Here is a 16,761-nt window from a genome sequence, read left to right as displayed (position 1 = left end):
CAAATGCCAGAGGCGGGAACAAAAGAGCGGGGAATGATATATAATCTACTTGCGTCATGCCAAGGCCCATCACGTCTGTTTGAAAAGAAAGTCAGGGATGCTGGGTCAAGAAGCCGTGTTGGATGTGAAATGGTTGTATAAAAAGCACCAGGTCTCAGAGATATGACGCACATGACGCAAACCATCATTGCATATGCACATCTTTAAACAACACAACAATGGTCAAATAGAATACAAAATGCGACCCGTGTGAAAGCTCACGTCACAGGAGATTAATCAACCAGGCACACAATAATAACTCATATATGCACAATAGATTTTCACTCAAACTTAAAAAAGTGAAGTTGCTGTTCCTTGGAATAACTTTAGTCACGCAATTAGGCCATGTGAAGTAAACTTCCCCGTGCATCTCATTTTACCATACACTTACGGAAGTAGTCTATAGTAGTTGAGTTATATATATATTTTTTCCGTCATTCTCTTTTTTTTTTCTTCTTTTTTTTTCAAACAATATCAAAACCGCACGTTTCTACGCCCTGTGTAAATCATGTTAATGAATCCCGCGTGCCACCAGAAGAGTATACTGTATCTCGAAGCTGCTCTTTGCATCAGTGGCCACCAGAGTTCACCAAAAGAAAAGTTATAATTTAGACTCGCAAGAAGAGACTTCCAACAAGAACTGCAATGGGTTTTACAAGCACCAGGGGGCGCCCGTGGCCTGCGTTTCAAAACAGCAGCAGCAGGTGGACTTCAGCACGTTCATTACAAGGCTGTTAAACTGAAATAGTTTGCATCTCTTTTTTCATTAAAAATATAAAATAATAATATTGATTCGTATATATTTAAATTGCAAATGTTCCCTGTACCTTTGTAGGCTTATAACATTAAGGTAATTAACGTGAAATTATATTTGCGTTGACCACCCAAAACCCATTCCTTTTGATGAAATGCTTGAATGAAATGTCCAAGTTTGACATGTTGTAAAATCATACATTTATTGGCTCTCACATTCTGCTCTGACATAGTGCACTGTGCCTCATCACGCCGTAAACTGAGAAGTTCCCCAAGTGCGCTGTTGTGGTCACGTGCTGCGCGTCCAGCGGGTGAAGAGCGGGTCTGTGGGTTGAGCGTGTTAGAGGGCCGTGCAATGGGAGGAGAGATGCTCTGTTACAGACCCTGGAGCTACAACAATGTTTGGGGAGCTGCAAGTGGTTGTGGTCTGAATATAGACCAGGACGCGATTAGTGAGGTGCGGACCCATTTGAGCCCAGACCGGGACCAGGAGCATGGGACCCAAGGCGTGAAGCCCCTCAGAAAGCAGGGACATGGCTCTTTTTCTCCCCGCTTTGCTGCTGCTCTGCACCGGGTTAACGCAGTGCATGGAGCAGGACATATGCACACCTGTGCGCGTGGACCCGCTGGAGTTTGAGCATCTGCGGCGCATGGACGCACAGCAGGTGCTTTTGAAGCTGCGAGCTTTTAATGAGGACTTTTACCTAGATCTCGAACAGGACTCCAGTTTTGTGACACCGGAGAGTGGCGCAGACTTTGCGCATTGTTTTTACTCTGGACGTGTAAATACAGAGCAGAATTCTTTTGCCGCACTGAGCCTGTGCGGGGGGATGCGGGGCAGCTACTCTGTGGGCGGCATGGAGTATTTTATCAGTCGATCCTCGGCTCCAGGACCCGAGGCAGGATTTGGGACACACATCATCCAGCGCCGCGCACGCGCTGCGCTCCCGGGAGAACCCCTGAGCAGGTGTGGGGTCCCGCCGCACGCGCACCTGAACGTGTCCCTGGACAAATACAAACACCTGAGCGACCTGGAGGAGGTTGGCGAGCGCCTGCTGAGCAGGATGGGGCGGAATAAGCGGTTCGCCTCAGTCCCGCGGTATGTGGAGGTTCTGGTTGTGGCGGACGAGTCCATGGCATCATTCCACGGGGACGACCTCAAGCATTACGTCCTAACGCTGATGTCTGTGGCGGCCCGCCTGTACAAACACCCCAGCATCCTGAATTCTATAAACCTGGTGGTGGTGGGCTTCACTGTTCTGGGTGACACTGACAAGGGGCCCAAAGTCTCCAGCAACGCGGCACTCACTCTGCGCAACTTCTGCTCTTGGCAGAAGAAGCTCAACAAGCACAGCGACAAACACTCGGAGTATTGGGACACTGCCATACTCTTTACCAAGCAGGTAGGGCATTACAAACAGAGGGGCTCAGATTCACCACTGCACTAAGAGTCATTTAACCTCTGGAGTGCAGCCTCAAATGTCCCTCCTCTCTGCAGCGCACAGCCAGTGCACAGGGAGCCCCGAGCCAAGGAAGATGCATATTTATTTACACTGAGGGCATACATGCAGAAAACTCCAGGCAGCCCTGCTCTCCAGCACAAAGAGCACAGCTGCACTGGAAAAGTCCAGAGAGCAAACGCAATGGACATGGGACTCTGACATCTTATAATTTGCCATAATATATTTAACTTTACAGAATCATCTTCAATTTATTGGGATGAATAATTGTGGCAGACAAAGATAAATAACTGCAGATCGTGTGGAAAGCGTACGGGCCAAAACACACAGTATAACATTTCAAACCAAACATGCAAATTACGTTTGTCCAAAGATTCATATCCATCAAATATCCTATCATATCCCAGTTCCACACAAACACAGAGAGCTCATGCTTAGTGCTCCTGCTATAGCTCACAAAGGTCCTGACTGTATCCTCACAGCAAACATTAGGGCTACACAAATGTAAATACAGCCATAATAGCATGTGTCATGTTTTGCCAGGACCTGTGTGGAGCCACTACCTGTGACACTTTGGGGATGGCTGATGTCGGGACCATGTGTGACCCAAAGAGGAGCTGCTCGGTCATAGAGGACGACGGCCTGCCCTCCGCCTTCACCACGGCACATGAACTGGGTAGGAAAATTGACTCAGATAAGAGGCATTTTATGAAGGAGCATTTCATCATTCAACCATGGTCATTACCCTTATACTCGGAATAGCTAACCACCCTTCAGTTTAGGCTTGTGTGCAATCTCTGGACCTTTGTTGTCAATGGCCTTATAAACACAGAAAAGCAAGGGCAGTTTTTTTGGCTTTAGTTGCCATAATCTTCTGTCTAGATTTAGGAAAGTAATGTGCAAGATTACATTGATTTGGCGAGGGTAATGTCTCCCTGGAGCAAAGTGTAGATACTTAAACATATGCACTCACTGAAACGTATTCTCATGATGTAATTCAAATAACAAATATGCACTCTTATCTATAAACACTGTCTATGACTCCTACTAGAGACTGGGGAGGCCAAAGTAAACAGAGAAACAGGATAAGTCTCGCAATTTCAGCATTTCCCATGAGTCTAGTGTTGATTAAGACAGGAGACATATTCAGCCAACAAATGTTAAGTGATTGGCAGTCAAAAAAAAAAACAATGCCTAAATTTGGAACATTTGTGTGGCGAGAAACAGGCTCATATCCGATGTCCAATCTAGAAGTAACTCTGGGAGCCCCTTGAGACGCATTCTTTACATGTAAACTCACATGTTAACTAACAACTTCCCCTTTTAAAGATATTCTGCCTTATGAATGACCAGACAGGAAAGCACAGCTTGTTTGCTTTTCTTAAAGTACTTGCAAATGAAAAGACTTTCCGGACAAATCCCTGATCTTCAGACAAGCATGGTTTAGAAAATGTATTGCCTTGAGTTCACAAACTCATCAGAATCATGTGGAGAGTGAGACACAGATCATTGTAAATATTTCCATGCAAGTTAAACATTTATAGTAAATTATGTCAGATGGCACAACAATGAACAAGTCGAAGCACAAAGTCTCCAGTCCTCAATGTGGCGAACACAACAGGAGAATGTCATCTACTGAAACCCATGAATAAATGGAATAACCAGTAAAGTAGGCATAGGACGATGACTCCCTAACACTAACCCTAAATAGAAATGAATTCCACGTTTCAACAAATATGATAAAATTGTACTTTGTTCTAAGTGAAAACAACAAAGACCTACAAGAGAATGTCATGGAGAAGCAGCTTTTTTGCAGAATCTGGTGCGCTTAACTTTCTTGGCAATTATCACGATTATATAAAATATACCACAAATATTATTGGTGATAGCAATTATTGTCCTAAAACGGGGGTCAGATATATATAAATACAATAGCTCCAAGCAGAATAAAATGGATGGATGGACAAAAGCTCCAAATTCAAATGACACTTGTATTCAAACATGTATTTATTGATTTGATATCCTCTCTAGGCCATGTCTTCAACATGCCCCACGACAATGTAAAAGCGTGTGAAGAGGTGTTTGGTAAACTGAAGGACAACCACATGATGTCTCCTACCCTGATTCAGATCGACAGGACCCGGCCCTGGTCCGTCTGCAGCGCTGCCATCATCACAGAGTTCCTGGACAGAGGTCACGGTCAGTAAACACTTCCTGCTCTTCCCATAATTCATTGCAGGCCTCATGCTCTCTGCAGCTTGTAATCAGTAAACCTACAAATGTTTGACTGTGGCACACTTTTAAATTAAGAGGCCTACATGATATAATTGTCAATAATTTGGCAGATTGAAATAATTGTTTGGTGATGTTCTTGTGTTTGACATCGCGAATACAGAAAAGCTTGCTTATGAAATTGTTCATGTCGATGTTGTTGTTGTCATTTTTATTATCTAATGACAAAACAGAATTATAATGTTCATAAATTCAACTTTCATTTGTGGTGAAACTGCAAAGCTTTATAAAGTGCTAACCCAGGAACAACCAGGCATCAACATCTGCTCCAGTTTTTGGTAGCAATTTCTTTATTTTTTACGTAGTACCTTCAATTTTTTGTGACTGTATTGGCATCTTTGAACAGCACCCAGCCCATACAGTAGGCAGGGTAAAACAAAAGTGGGCATGAGGATTGTTCCAACCAAATCTTAAGTCAGAATATGAAATCAGTGTTTACACTATATAGATTCTTCTGACTAATATATTATGCATATTATGTAGAAGACAAGAAACAAAAAATAGACTTGCAGGACTTTGCTGGAAATACCTTTTCAAGATAAAGTCCATATTCAAAGCATAAATTCTAAATTCTATGGCCTGCAATGTTTACATCCTTAAACCACAGACATGCATTCTCTGAGCAAGAAGACCAAATGAACCCTTTCACCTTATAAAGCCCATACGCCTCTTCTTGGAAGGAAATAATCAGGTTACAGTAACTTGTGTCATCCTCTTAAACTTCTCTTTTCACCATGTTTCTTGCTTTCTTGGAACCCAGACTACTAAGTCATCAGGGTGTGCCGTGTCTGTGTAATCTTGTCTTCTAGTCATTTAAACAAATGTGTGTTCTGAAAATGTTCATAGCCACAAATCCCAACCAAAACGACTCAGTGAAATGGAAAAGTTGACTTCAAAGTACTTTTAACATGATGTAAATGACCTCAAATGAGAAGAATGGAAACTCCATTCAGAGATAGCAAAGGAAACACAGCAGCTGATAAATTATTTACGGCTTCATTAAAAAGATGTATGTATATCCACCAGACTGTTAAAAGCTCTTGAACTGAAGCATAATATATGAATCTTCAGATACATACAAATACATTTAGTCTCTTCACTCACTACAACACCACTGCCAGTAGATCATGTGCTTTTGCTCTGTCCTGTTCCACCTGTGTGTCTGTTTAAACTCTAAGTGGACCAGAACCAAAACAATTTATTGCCGACCCAGTTATAACAGACGTTCATAGCTAAATTTACCATCCATTTATTTCATCTAAACATTACCAGGTGGCTGCAGTGGTGGAATATATAAATTAATTAATCTTTTTACAATATGTGGTGTACAATACAACTTTTCTTATGTTCTTATGTGTGACATGTCAGTTCATCATTACCATGGGTAAAGGGTGAGTCGAGGACAATGCAGTCCACATTTTTTAGTGCCTGTAAAGTAAAATTGCAAGACCAAAACAGCAAGGTTGTGTGTCTGTGTGACATAATTTGATGCACTTCACGTTAACCGCACAATAAACAGGACCACAGAGGATTTAGAGGAGGTGCAACAGGCATCAGGGTTTACAGTAATCATCAGGGTGGAGGCTGATAAAGGAGATGGTAAAACTAGATCATTAAGAATCTGACCTATTTATTTAGAAAAAAGTTGGGTGTATTTTCTTAACAAAATAAAACACAAAAAAATGTAGAACCAAAATGAGGAGATCAGTGAATTGTATCTTATGTGGTTCAGGTTGAATTGTATCAATTTGGATTTGATGTCTTGTATTTTCTCTGGATACATTCAATACAGCACATAAGAACATCATTTTTAGGTTAGTGGGTGGATAACATTACCAACTGCTCTCCCCAGAGTTATATGCTAAAAGACAGTTGGCTCTCACAGTGATAGAAAATCCTCCCTGAATCCAGATGATGATGTTCCGTTTCCACATCCAAAAACAATTTGTTTCCTGGCTTATTGTTGAACATATTTTGGAAAGGTCCTAAATCTCGTGCATAGTTTTTGTAGTATTAATTAACTTTACTCTGTCTAGTGGCTGGTTAACCCTAAGCCTAAACAGCACATACTGTATATATTTGTTGAATTTCCACCATGTTCTTCTCCACCATTTCACTCTGTTCTGTCCTATCTAGAGGTGGGCAAAATTACCAACAAATTATATGTTTTGGTCTCGCTTTAGTCTCGCTTTAGTCTCATTTTAGTCCGACTATTATCTTTTTTAGTATTTTTTAGTCCTGTTTTAGTCTTGCTTAGCTTTAGTCTCGCTTAGTCCTGGTTTATCCTTGGTTTAGTCCTGTTTTAGTCTTCTTTAGTCCTGGTTTCTCCTTTGTTTAGTCCTGAATTCTCCTTGGTTTAGTCCTGGATTCTTCTTGGTTTAGTCCTGTTTTAGTCTTGCTTAGCTTTGGTCTCGTTTTGGTCTCGCTTTAGTCCTGGTTTCTCTTTGGTTTAGTCCTGGATTCTTCTTGGTTTAGTCTTGTTTTAGTCTTGCTTAGCTTTGGTCTCGTTTTGGTCTCGCTTTAGTCCCGGTTTCTCTTTGGTTTAGTCCTGTTTTAATTCTTACTTAGTCTAGTTTTAGTCGATGCACAATATATATTCCATGCACAATAATTACATTTTGCATATCTTCAAAACAGCGTTCACAATAATCTTCACTTTTCTCTATATTGCCTCTTGTCAATGCAATAAATCTTTAAATCCAATGTTGTTGTAGGTGACTGTCTGCTGGACCAGCCTCAGAGGCAGCTCTCTCTCCCTGATAACCTCCCCGGTGCGACCTACAGCCTCCATCGTCAGTGCGAGCTCGCCTTCGGGACCGGGTCCAAGCCCTGCCCGTACATGCACCCCTGCGCCAAACTGTGGTGCACGGGAAAGGCGAGTGGTCAGCTGGTGTGCCAAACCAGACACTTCCCCTGGGCAGACGGCACCAGCTGTGGCACTGGCAAGATCTGTTACAGAGGAACCTGCGCCGAGAAGAACACCACCATGCACATAAAGGTGAGAGACCGGAGGGAAACACCAGAAGTACTAAAACCTCAGACGTGAAAAGATCAACTAAAGTGACAACTTACAGTAGTAAAGGTATAAAACGTAACCGTATAAAAGTATTCAAACAAAAGGCTGTATCGGACAAAATACATACAGATAACTCTAAAACCAGTTGTTGGTAGGTAAGTGTTTTGTTGCTTGCTTTGGCCGGCCTCTTCACCCAACTTTCTCGTGTGAATGGAAGCTGTTTTAATCAAGAGTAGAACAGCAGTGGTGTCAATGAATGGTGTGAGTATAAACCAGAGCAAAAGTCTACTGTATGACACTAAAGCACCAAACCAGTATCAAATTATGAGTAACTGGTGCACTTGTTTTTTAGATTGCAGTGTTCTATCCTTTAAAAGCTGAGTGATCTTCAGTTCAATCAATTACCTCATTAATTAGCAATTAGCATTATAAATGTTGAAGCACTAGTGACACTCTTGATATGTTTTTTGCGCAGGTGGATGGACAGTGGGGAAAGTGGGGTCTGTTTGGAGACTGTTCTCGAAGCTGCGGAGGTGGTGTACAACTGGCCAAAAGAGAGTGTAACAATCCCCTCCCCGAAAATGGAGGAAAATACTGCTACGGACTGCGGATTAAATATCGCTCCTGCAACTTCAGCCCATGTCCTGACTCAGGTTTGCAGTCTCTATCATTCAAGTTTATTTATAATATCATAAAGCAGAATGAGTCAGCTTGCTCACTATTTTTCCTTCGCAGGCAAGAGTTTCCGCGAGGAGCAGTGTGAAGCGTTCAACGGATTAAATCTGAACACTAACAGACTGGGCTCCTCGGTGGTGTGGGTTCCCAAATACTCTGGCGTTTCTCCCAAGGACAAATGTAAGCTCATCTGCCGTGCAAATGGGACTGGATACTTCTACGTCCTGGCTCCAAAGGTACCTCGCCATTTCAATACCAGCTGTCTACAAATATTACATCATATATTATGTAGGGAGGGATTTGAAACAAGAAATAGAAGCAGCAATTGAAATATGATGATTAGGGGGTTCAAATTGCCAAAGAAACCCATCAATTGCATAGATGTTCACTATTCTGGGATGCTGTTTGCTAAAAGCTGCAAAACAAAAGCACATGTTGCAGCTTTGTAATCAATAGCTTAATTTCCCTGCTGAACAAAATTGGCAAAGTAATCTTTGTGGATGGAAGTGCTTGGTTTATTCTGTTAATTGCCAGTTGTTGTGTAAATAGCATTGTCAGCTTCCATTACGCTGTGAAGCCGAGAACAATTACAGTTACTATGTGACATTGGCTTAAATGAGTTTAAGCTATTGTACCAACTAACTCAATGTGCACACTTTGTCACCGAACACCTCATCACAGCAACAGCCCAATGGGAAATTTCAAGTAGCTCCAACAGGAAAGTGGGTTCAAAATAGCTGACTGTTACAAGAGTGTGTCATGTTAACAGTGCGACAGTGAGAGATGGAGTGACATGAAGGGGGCAAACAGGAACCACTTTAGTTCACACCCGTGGCACGTCACCAAACTCTTATACGAAGTAAACAAGCCAGCGGCAGCTTGGCAAAATATGTCTAGGTTAAGAGTTAATGAACATACATCTAGTGAAGGACAAATATCAATCATTAGTTTCACTGTGATCTTTGACTTGAACTTTGCAGGTGGTGGATGGGACGCCGTGCTCGCCTGACACTACAACTGTGTGCGTCCAGGGGAGATGTATCAAGGCCGGCTGTGACGGGAGGCTGGACTCCAATAAGAAATCTGACAAGTGTGGAGTTTGTGGAGGGGACAACCAGGGCTGCAAGAAGGTCTCAGGAATGTTCACCAAACCTGCGTATGTCAAAGTTACTCATCTCACACCATGTCCTTCCGTGTTTACGAGGCAGCTAATATCCTGCTTGTCATTCCTTTTAGTCACGGCTACAACTTTGTGGTCATGCTGCCTGTGGGAGCTGCCAACATTGATGTACGTCAGCGTGGATACCGTGGCCTGGTCAGTGACGAGAACTATCTGGCTGTGAAGAACCGCCAGGGGCAGTACTTGCTCAATGGGAACTACGTGGTGTCCGCTGTGGAGCGAGATCTCCTGGTGAAGGGCAGTCTGCTACGCTACAGTGGAACGTCCACCTCAGTGGAGATGCTGCAGGCCATCAGACCGCTGCAGGAGCCCCTCACTGTGGAGGTGCTCTCTGTGGGCAAAATGACTCCGCCCCGAGTGAGGTACTCCTACTACATCTCCAAGGAGAGTAAGGAGGAGAAGACTTTGCGCAAAGATAAGAGTGACACTTCCCATAATAGTGTCCTAGACAATAACAAAGTGGAGGCCAAGAAACATGTCCTGGATAAAACTCCCATGAGTCACTGGGTGTCAGGGAGCTGGGACAAGTGCTCGGTGTCATGTGGGACAGGTTTGCAGAGACGTCAGGTGCAGTGTCAGAGCATCGAGGGTCTCCCTGCAGCAGACTGCCACAGTGCAGAGCGACCCATAGCAGTGAGGGCCTGTGGAGACCCCTGTCCTCTGTGGGACATGGGGGCATGGTCTTCCTGTTCTAAGACCTGTGGCAGAGGGTTTAAGAGACGTTCTATTCGCTGCATCACTGACAACGGCCTGAACTTACCCAGAGAGCACTGCATCGGGCGGAGGAAGCCTCAGGAACTAGACCTGTGTAACATGAAGCCGTGTTAGACTAAACACATAAACTGATGATCAGGAACAGGATATTACAGGCAGATGTGATGTTCTCCTTCTGCTGCCCAGACGCACTAAGGCTCAGACAGAGTCAGAGAGGAGCATTAGAGAGAGCTCTTCCACAAAACGGTCAAACCAGGTTTGACTCATGGTCATTCTACCTCCGTCTGCACAGACAACATAACGCCTGTGTTTTTGACAGAACAAAAATGTCCCACAGCAGCAGATGATAGGCTGAACCTTGGAGTGTCTAATTTCAGTGAAATGTGAAACATTGAACTGTATCTGCAAAATGAGCTGATTTAACATTTTCATCTGAAAAAGAAGTATAAACCAATAGATGCCATTCACAGTTATGTAATATCAATCCATAGCTTTACCCTTCCTAAGAGGGAGAACGTTACAAAATAGTTTTAATGCTGGTTCACACTATCCTTCATTGTAAAATGTCTGGTTAACATAGACCTGCTTGTATGCTGCACATTCACCGTAGACTTGAACACTCAAAGGTGATGTGTTAAATGTAACCAATGTAGGCTTAGTCATTCCCTATCTTTTTCATTCATATGAATTCATTCAGCTAGTTCTCTGCTGTTCTGTCATCTCATTTTCAGGGCTAGTTTGCTTCAGGTCAACTCCTCTCCAGCCCAAGACTGTAGACACATTATCATCTATGTCCTCCTCCTCTTGACAGTGACAGCCAGACAAAATGGTTGTCCCTCTGTTATAATGTAAGCACATACTGTATGCACCACGTCAACATTACCTTATGGAAATTATCAAAAAAGACCATTCAATATAGTTGTTCATATGCTGTCTTTGTTTTAGAACAAGGGTGTCCAAACTATGGCCCGGGGGCTAAATGCGGCTCTCAGACCAATTTTGTTGGCTCTCAGACTTCCTGCTAAATTGACCCAAGTAGTACTTTTTAATGTACCATTGGAAAGAAATCTTCTATTATATCCTAAATGACAAACATTTTGACGTTATACATGCCTAAATTAATGTCTCAATTCTCATCAAAACTACACCCTTGCTTTGTGGTGTAGTATGTGGCCCTCCACTTCAGAATTGTTTCAAAATGCGGCCCTCAATGAATAAAGTTTGGACACCCCTAGTTTAGAGGGACCATATATATACCACTTAAAGATGGTAGTGTATTGTGTACATATGATGTTTTATCACTTGTCATTTGTATACTGTGTATACATCCAATTTAGTTGTAATAAAGTATAATATACATGAGTGTTCTATGTGTGCAGTGACACTATGTGTGCTATCACTGTCCTTTTGTCTGAGTCAATGGTTCGGATGCTCTCAAAAGTAGCTTGATCCAGTTTAGCTCATTCATCCACAGAAGCATTGTGCTGAGTCAGACCTGCTGTTTCAGACTTGGGTATCCGGCATCATCATTTCAAACTCTCTGACCCACATCCACAACAAAAACAACAATCAGAGCCAAAGTTCAATCAAAACCAAACACAAATGTGAGCAAAGACTAACAAATATTCCTCACGTTCTTCTGCACCGTAAGAGTATTGTAAGAGCACTGTTCAACTGTGAACAAAGTGAACAAAAAAACAATATGACTGATTGCAATAAATTAAGAAGATAAGCTCAAGTCCTGGGTGACTGGGTCTGAGCCAGGAGTCTTCATGTTGCTCCAGGTATCTGTTCTTGTAAATTTTCAAATTAGAGATCCAGATTCTCTGAATTCCACACAGGCTTAAAATGGGCAGACTGAAGAGAGAAACAGATGTTTCAATTTGTTAGTGCACTAATTGAGACCAGTTTTATGCTTTATTTATCTTTCTATTATTAGACAGTCCCAGCATCATCAGTTACATCTGTGCTTATAGAGCAATACCTTAGCTACAGAGGTTTTAAGTATAGCTATCCCCTCACCTTGGTGACCTTCAGTACACTTTACTCCATGACTTCACACTTTTACTAATTGTGTTGTTTTGGGTGAAACATATTTTGTGCACCGCAGAAACCAAGCACAGCAACCTTTGGTGGTTATTTGACACAGTTGTTGTGCATGTTGGAACAATAACACCTGCAGTTTTCTCGTGTAGCATCACTTTGAAGTTTTGTGTTAGGTCTGTCATTTTCCTATAGCTTCCCAAATTCAGAGATTCCACAGAGAAGTGCATTGAGGAAATGTCCCTCTTGGAGTTTATCTTGAGCTTTCAGCAGTAGCCACTGAGGTGTAAAGGCCACTTTTGTTCCGGAAATCACATTATCTGCCTGACACAAGAGCTCAGCGGTTGACAGTGCCCACCGCCAGAGCCCTGCGCTGGCCCTCATGAACCCTTGGATGTGCGTCCTTTCACTGGGAAGCTCACGTGGACAGCAAGCATGAAGGGTTAATGTGCCCCATCATGAGAACCAGCCAGCCTTGAGGGGCCTTTCTTTACGCTGACTGAAGCCTAAAGTCAGAGTGACCAGCGTTACAGAATTAAATTCATATGGAGGGCTGTAAACAACTGGCTCTGAGACAAATGTACAAAACAAGTGTCAGGAGGCGAGCAGGATTATCAGGGTTAAAAGAGGCTCTTTGAGGGGAGACACAAGTTCAACAGTTAGTGAAATTAACATATTCTATTGTAAAAGTGAAAGTACACTGCTGTTTTACTTTAAAATAAAAAAGATTTCACCACCTTTGTGTGAAATAGACTATAGGCCAATAATGACTTTGTAAAGGCTGATGTGGCTGTGGCTGTTATGAAGACAACTGTAAAACATTGACATAACAAGATCCTTAAAGTTTAACATTACTGTATGTCCTCGCTGACAAAAGTCGCTGAATAACATAAAGCATTCCAACCATCTGTAAATGCTAAGATACTGACTGTCTATGTTTTTAATGACCATTGTCATTATTGTCATTGGTACTAATGGTTTTGTATCATTGAAGCGATAATGATGAAAGACAGCCTCTTTTGTCAAAAATCCTTTCTACGATCTCGACTGTTTGCGCTAATGTTGTTACACATATATACACTGTCACTGTAAAATATCTGGTTATGTATAGTGCATACATTGTTCATTATAATCCAGTTGTCTCATAATGAACTTTTGGATTAGAGCATGAATCTGCAACATTGTTTAACCAGATATTTTACAGTGACAGTGGTTAAGGAGCTAAACTGTCACTCACTACAAACTCTTCTGCCATTGTGTGCTTGGGGAAAGCTGTTGGCATGTTAGACTGCAGCAACATCTTTATCAGTTTGCCGAAGGGCAGCCACAAAAAATGCAGAGGTTCAACTTTACGATGAATGTGGACTGATTCAAAAATATGTACACATTACACACTCTTTATAAAATGTAATAAAACTGTTAACACAGATCACCACAAAAAAGCTTGCTGTAGAAATGTGAGTAGTAAACAAATGTTGAATCCTCTGAGGTTAGGCGTTGCTACCAAGGAAATCCACTGAATGAGTCAAGGCAATTCCACTCTTTTTGTTGCTCGCAGTGCCAGGCTGATAACCTAAAGACACATAGGTCCCTTCAGCCTTTCACTCCTGCTCTGGGCCAGCAGAAGAGGAGGCTAAATAAATGAGGGGTAAATTGGGGTATTTCCAGCGCCTACATAGATTTAAGTTGCCATGGAGACTTTGCAAAATAAGGCCGGGCTTAGTTAACTGCTCTCCTAATGTTTCAGCAATCACGTTCGAGTAATGAAAAGCAGCATTCAAAAAGGGGGGCAGACTGTCGCCAGTGCCAGTGGGTTTTATAGACTTCTTGTAGCCGCGCTTTTTATCTGTTTATACTCTTTATGTCGTGGAAACTGGGGTTGATAGAAGTAAATCAAGTTGTTTTTCAGCTAGTGACAGCTCTAGTCTATTAAAATGACACTGGGCTATTTGAAAGCCTTTACAAACACATTTTAGTCAATCCTGAATGACGCAAATCAAAATAAGGAGGAAAATAAAACATATTTATTATAGGCCTTATTATAGGCCTACACTTTTTTTTAGTAATGGCCACAAGAAATAAATACATATAATGCTTGATGTTTGGGAGAATTTAACCATGAAACCCAAGACTTAACTTTCCTGCACTTTGGGATGCAGAGATTTAGAGCTGCATTGCATAACTTTTGTGGCTGTGGATATGCAAATAGCTGGTCTCCATGGGGGGTATTAAACTATTTCGGGTTTTTTGTTGCTCCAAAACACCATTAAAACATACTTTCTTATATGAGTGGTGTCGCCTCACATGGCCTGGTTGCATCACCAGTTTGTCTCCTTGAGATAAATACATTTAATGCCATATTGTGGTACATTCAAGGCAAAGTAGCACGTTTCAGAAATAAACAGGTTGCATGGTGCAAAAAAAAAAGCTTACTTACAGTTATCATAATCCATGCTGTCAGCTGGGAATGAAATGTCAAAAAACAGCTGTTACCATGGAAATCCTGTGTTTGTTGATCTCCATCCAGATAATCAAAATAGCTTTATTAGGTCTCCTGCTATAATTATAAACAGTTTTTTTTTTTATCAAGTTCAATTTCGGCTGAACTTTGTAGCCTTGCTTAGAATTGTCACATGATTAGCTTAGTGACTCGGGTTCTAAGTGACAATCCCACCACGGACAACTTAAATCTGCTATATCAGATCTCCACAAGAAGAAGAACCATCTCATGGATAGGGACAATGCTCATAGTCACAGAGAGCAACAAGTACTATCATTGGATCAGGGAGGTCAGTCACTAGACTGTAAATCGGGCTGAGGGGGCACAGCAACTTTACCACACCTGGGATACAGTTCTGAAAAAGTCAGACTGCAGGTGGAAGAGTAGCTAGCACCCTAGTCTCACAGCAAGAACGGTTGTGAGTTCTGTGTGGAGTTTGCATGTTTCTCTCCGCGTCTGTGTGAGTTTCCTAGGGTTTCTCCTATGGGTTCAGATGGGTTCCCAGGTGCTGCACTGCAGAGACCACAACTCCTGCCCCAGCGGCTCTGGTTGAAGGCTGGGTCAAATGCATCTATCAAAGTTTAGTGTCAGAATACTTTTAACGAAGATTTTTTTTTTAAATGTGTTTAATTATAGAACACGAAAGACAAACAAACTAACAAAATCGTCAGATATCCAACAAAGACAAAGAAATTAAGGCACATGCAAACCAAAATAATAGGTCCCATTTAGCCAATAATCTGTAAGATTTTCAATTTTTCAAATTGTGCGAATGTCCAATAATGTCCAGTCATTGATTGTCGGTGCACTTTGTGTCATCCATATTTTTTTGAGGGTCTTTTTTTGCTGCTGCCAGGAGGATGCTTCAGATATAATGGTCACTGTAAATTCTACTAAACCTTTAATTAGTTATTCATTACCCTATGTCTATAACCTTTTTCAGTACCTTCACTATGTTTATGCCCATTTAAGTATCACATTTTATCTCATATTTTTCCCCTTACTGTGTTGTTTATATAGATGATTGGTTTTAATCTGTCAGTGCAGCCTCTGTCTGAATCACATGCTTGAATCAAATTTCATTATGACATAAAGTGTGCATACGGTAGAGTCCTGCCTACAGCGTTAAATGTGTGTTTGTCACAGTCTGAGGAGGCTGTGGGCAGAGCTCCACAGCTCCGGACTCTGTTATGGCAGCTGTGTGAGCCCTGAGCCTGTTTCCAATGTGACAGGACTGGATCAAAGACACATTAGACAGAAAGAAAGTGATCGAGTTTGATTAAGTATCAGCTATCACTCACAAGAACACAGTGTAACCAGGGTCAGCACACACCATTAATCACTGACATCCTTACAGAAAAACAGCTTCACAGGACTGAAAACAATGAAGCCACTGCAAAATATGAAAATTGTAAATTCTCGTTCCTAAGTCTGCCGTTTTTTTAAAGAAGGAAATAAAGAGATACGTTTTATGTTACTGGACCAAGAAGAGAGCAGTATAACATCACATCTCTATCACTTTTCCCCTGGGCCTCTGTAATAGCGGTACTGTAGTCAATCTTAAACTCTATAAAAATATATGATATGCTCTCATTCAGTGAATCCACTCAGAACAAGGTGCGTGATTGAGTTATAATTATCAGATCAACAATGTCCTATTGTAATGCAAAAAACATGTTTGAGATGTACACATTTTTTGTTTTATCACACAACCTGCTGCTTCCTTTTCTCCATGAAGATGTTATTGCTGTACCTACCATGACATTAACCATTTATATCTCTATGGAAGACAAGCATGTGACTGCACAATACCAAGTTACAGATCAGACCTGTGGAGAGCGGTCCCCATTCACAGTAGGAATGCATGTTTTTCAAGGGATTTTTGAGCAATAAAACACTAAATAGTTACATGGTGGAAACAAGCAGATGGCAGACCTTTCCACCAGAAAAATTTACAGATTGTGAGTACCTTTAAAAAAACATTTATGGTAATTTCCCCAAAACACAACAGACTGCAATTCCTGGAACCCGTCTTGGACATGGAACCAATAATAGTGTCTTCTTTTTCAATGTAGACTTCTTTTTCTGT

General features: G+C 41.8%; 1 protein-coding gene across 1 annotated transcript; it reads left to right on the top strand.

The window, feature by feature from the left end:
• Nucleotides 1-1,143: 1,143 nt before the first annotated feature.
• On the top strand, nucleotides 1,144-11,328 carry LOC140367656 (A disintegrin and metalloproteinase with thrombospondin motifs 15-like). Its single transcript, XM_072454223.1, has 8 exons — nucleotides 1,144-2,195; nucleotides 2,796-2,928; nucleotides 4,284-4,451; nucleotides 7,259-7,542; nucleotides 8,036-8,213; nucleotides 8,296-8,471; nucleotides 9,216-9,391; nucleotides 9,472-11,328. The coding sequence occupies exons 1-8, from the start codon at nucleotides 1,326-1,328 to the stop codon at nucleotides 10,241-10,243; spliced, it is 2,757 nt and encodes a 918-aa protein (XP_072310324.1). The 5' UTR covers nucleotides 1,144-1,325; the 3' UTR covers nucleotides 10,244-11,328.
• The last annotated feature ends 5,433 nt before the right edge of the window (nucleotides 11,329-16,761 follow it).

The sequence above is a fragment of the Eucyclogobius newberryi genome, unplaced genomic scaffold, assembly GCF_026437365.1.
Source record: "Eucyclogobius newberryi isolate DKJ021-1_F unplaced genomic scaffold, fEucNew1.0.hap1 SCAF_10, whole genome shotgun sequence".
NCBI classification, from domain to species: Eukaryota; Metazoa; Chordata; class Actinopteri; order Gobiiformes; family Gobiidae; genus Eucyclogobius; species Eucyclogobius newberryi.
Note: the sequence above shows the minus strand (reverse complement) of the source record. Positions and strands in the feature narration are given on the sequence as shown.

What these genes read in the sequence shown, in the direction of transcription:
- LOC140367656 (XM_072454223.1), top strand. Translation starts at nt 1,326, where the DNA reads ATGGCTCTTTTTCTCCCCGCTTTGCTGCTGCTCTGCACCGGGTTAACG. An exon ending in CAGCCCATGTCCTGACTCAG is followed by an intron (nt 8,214 to 8,295) that starts GTTTGCAGTCTC and finishes TTTCCTTCGCAG; the next exon opens with GCAAGAGTTTCCGCGAGGAG. An exon ending in TCTACGTCCTGGCTCCAAAG is followed by an intron (nt 8,472 to 9,215) that starts GTACCTCGCCAT and finishes TGAACTTTGCAG; the next exon opens with GTGGTGGATGGGACGCCGTG.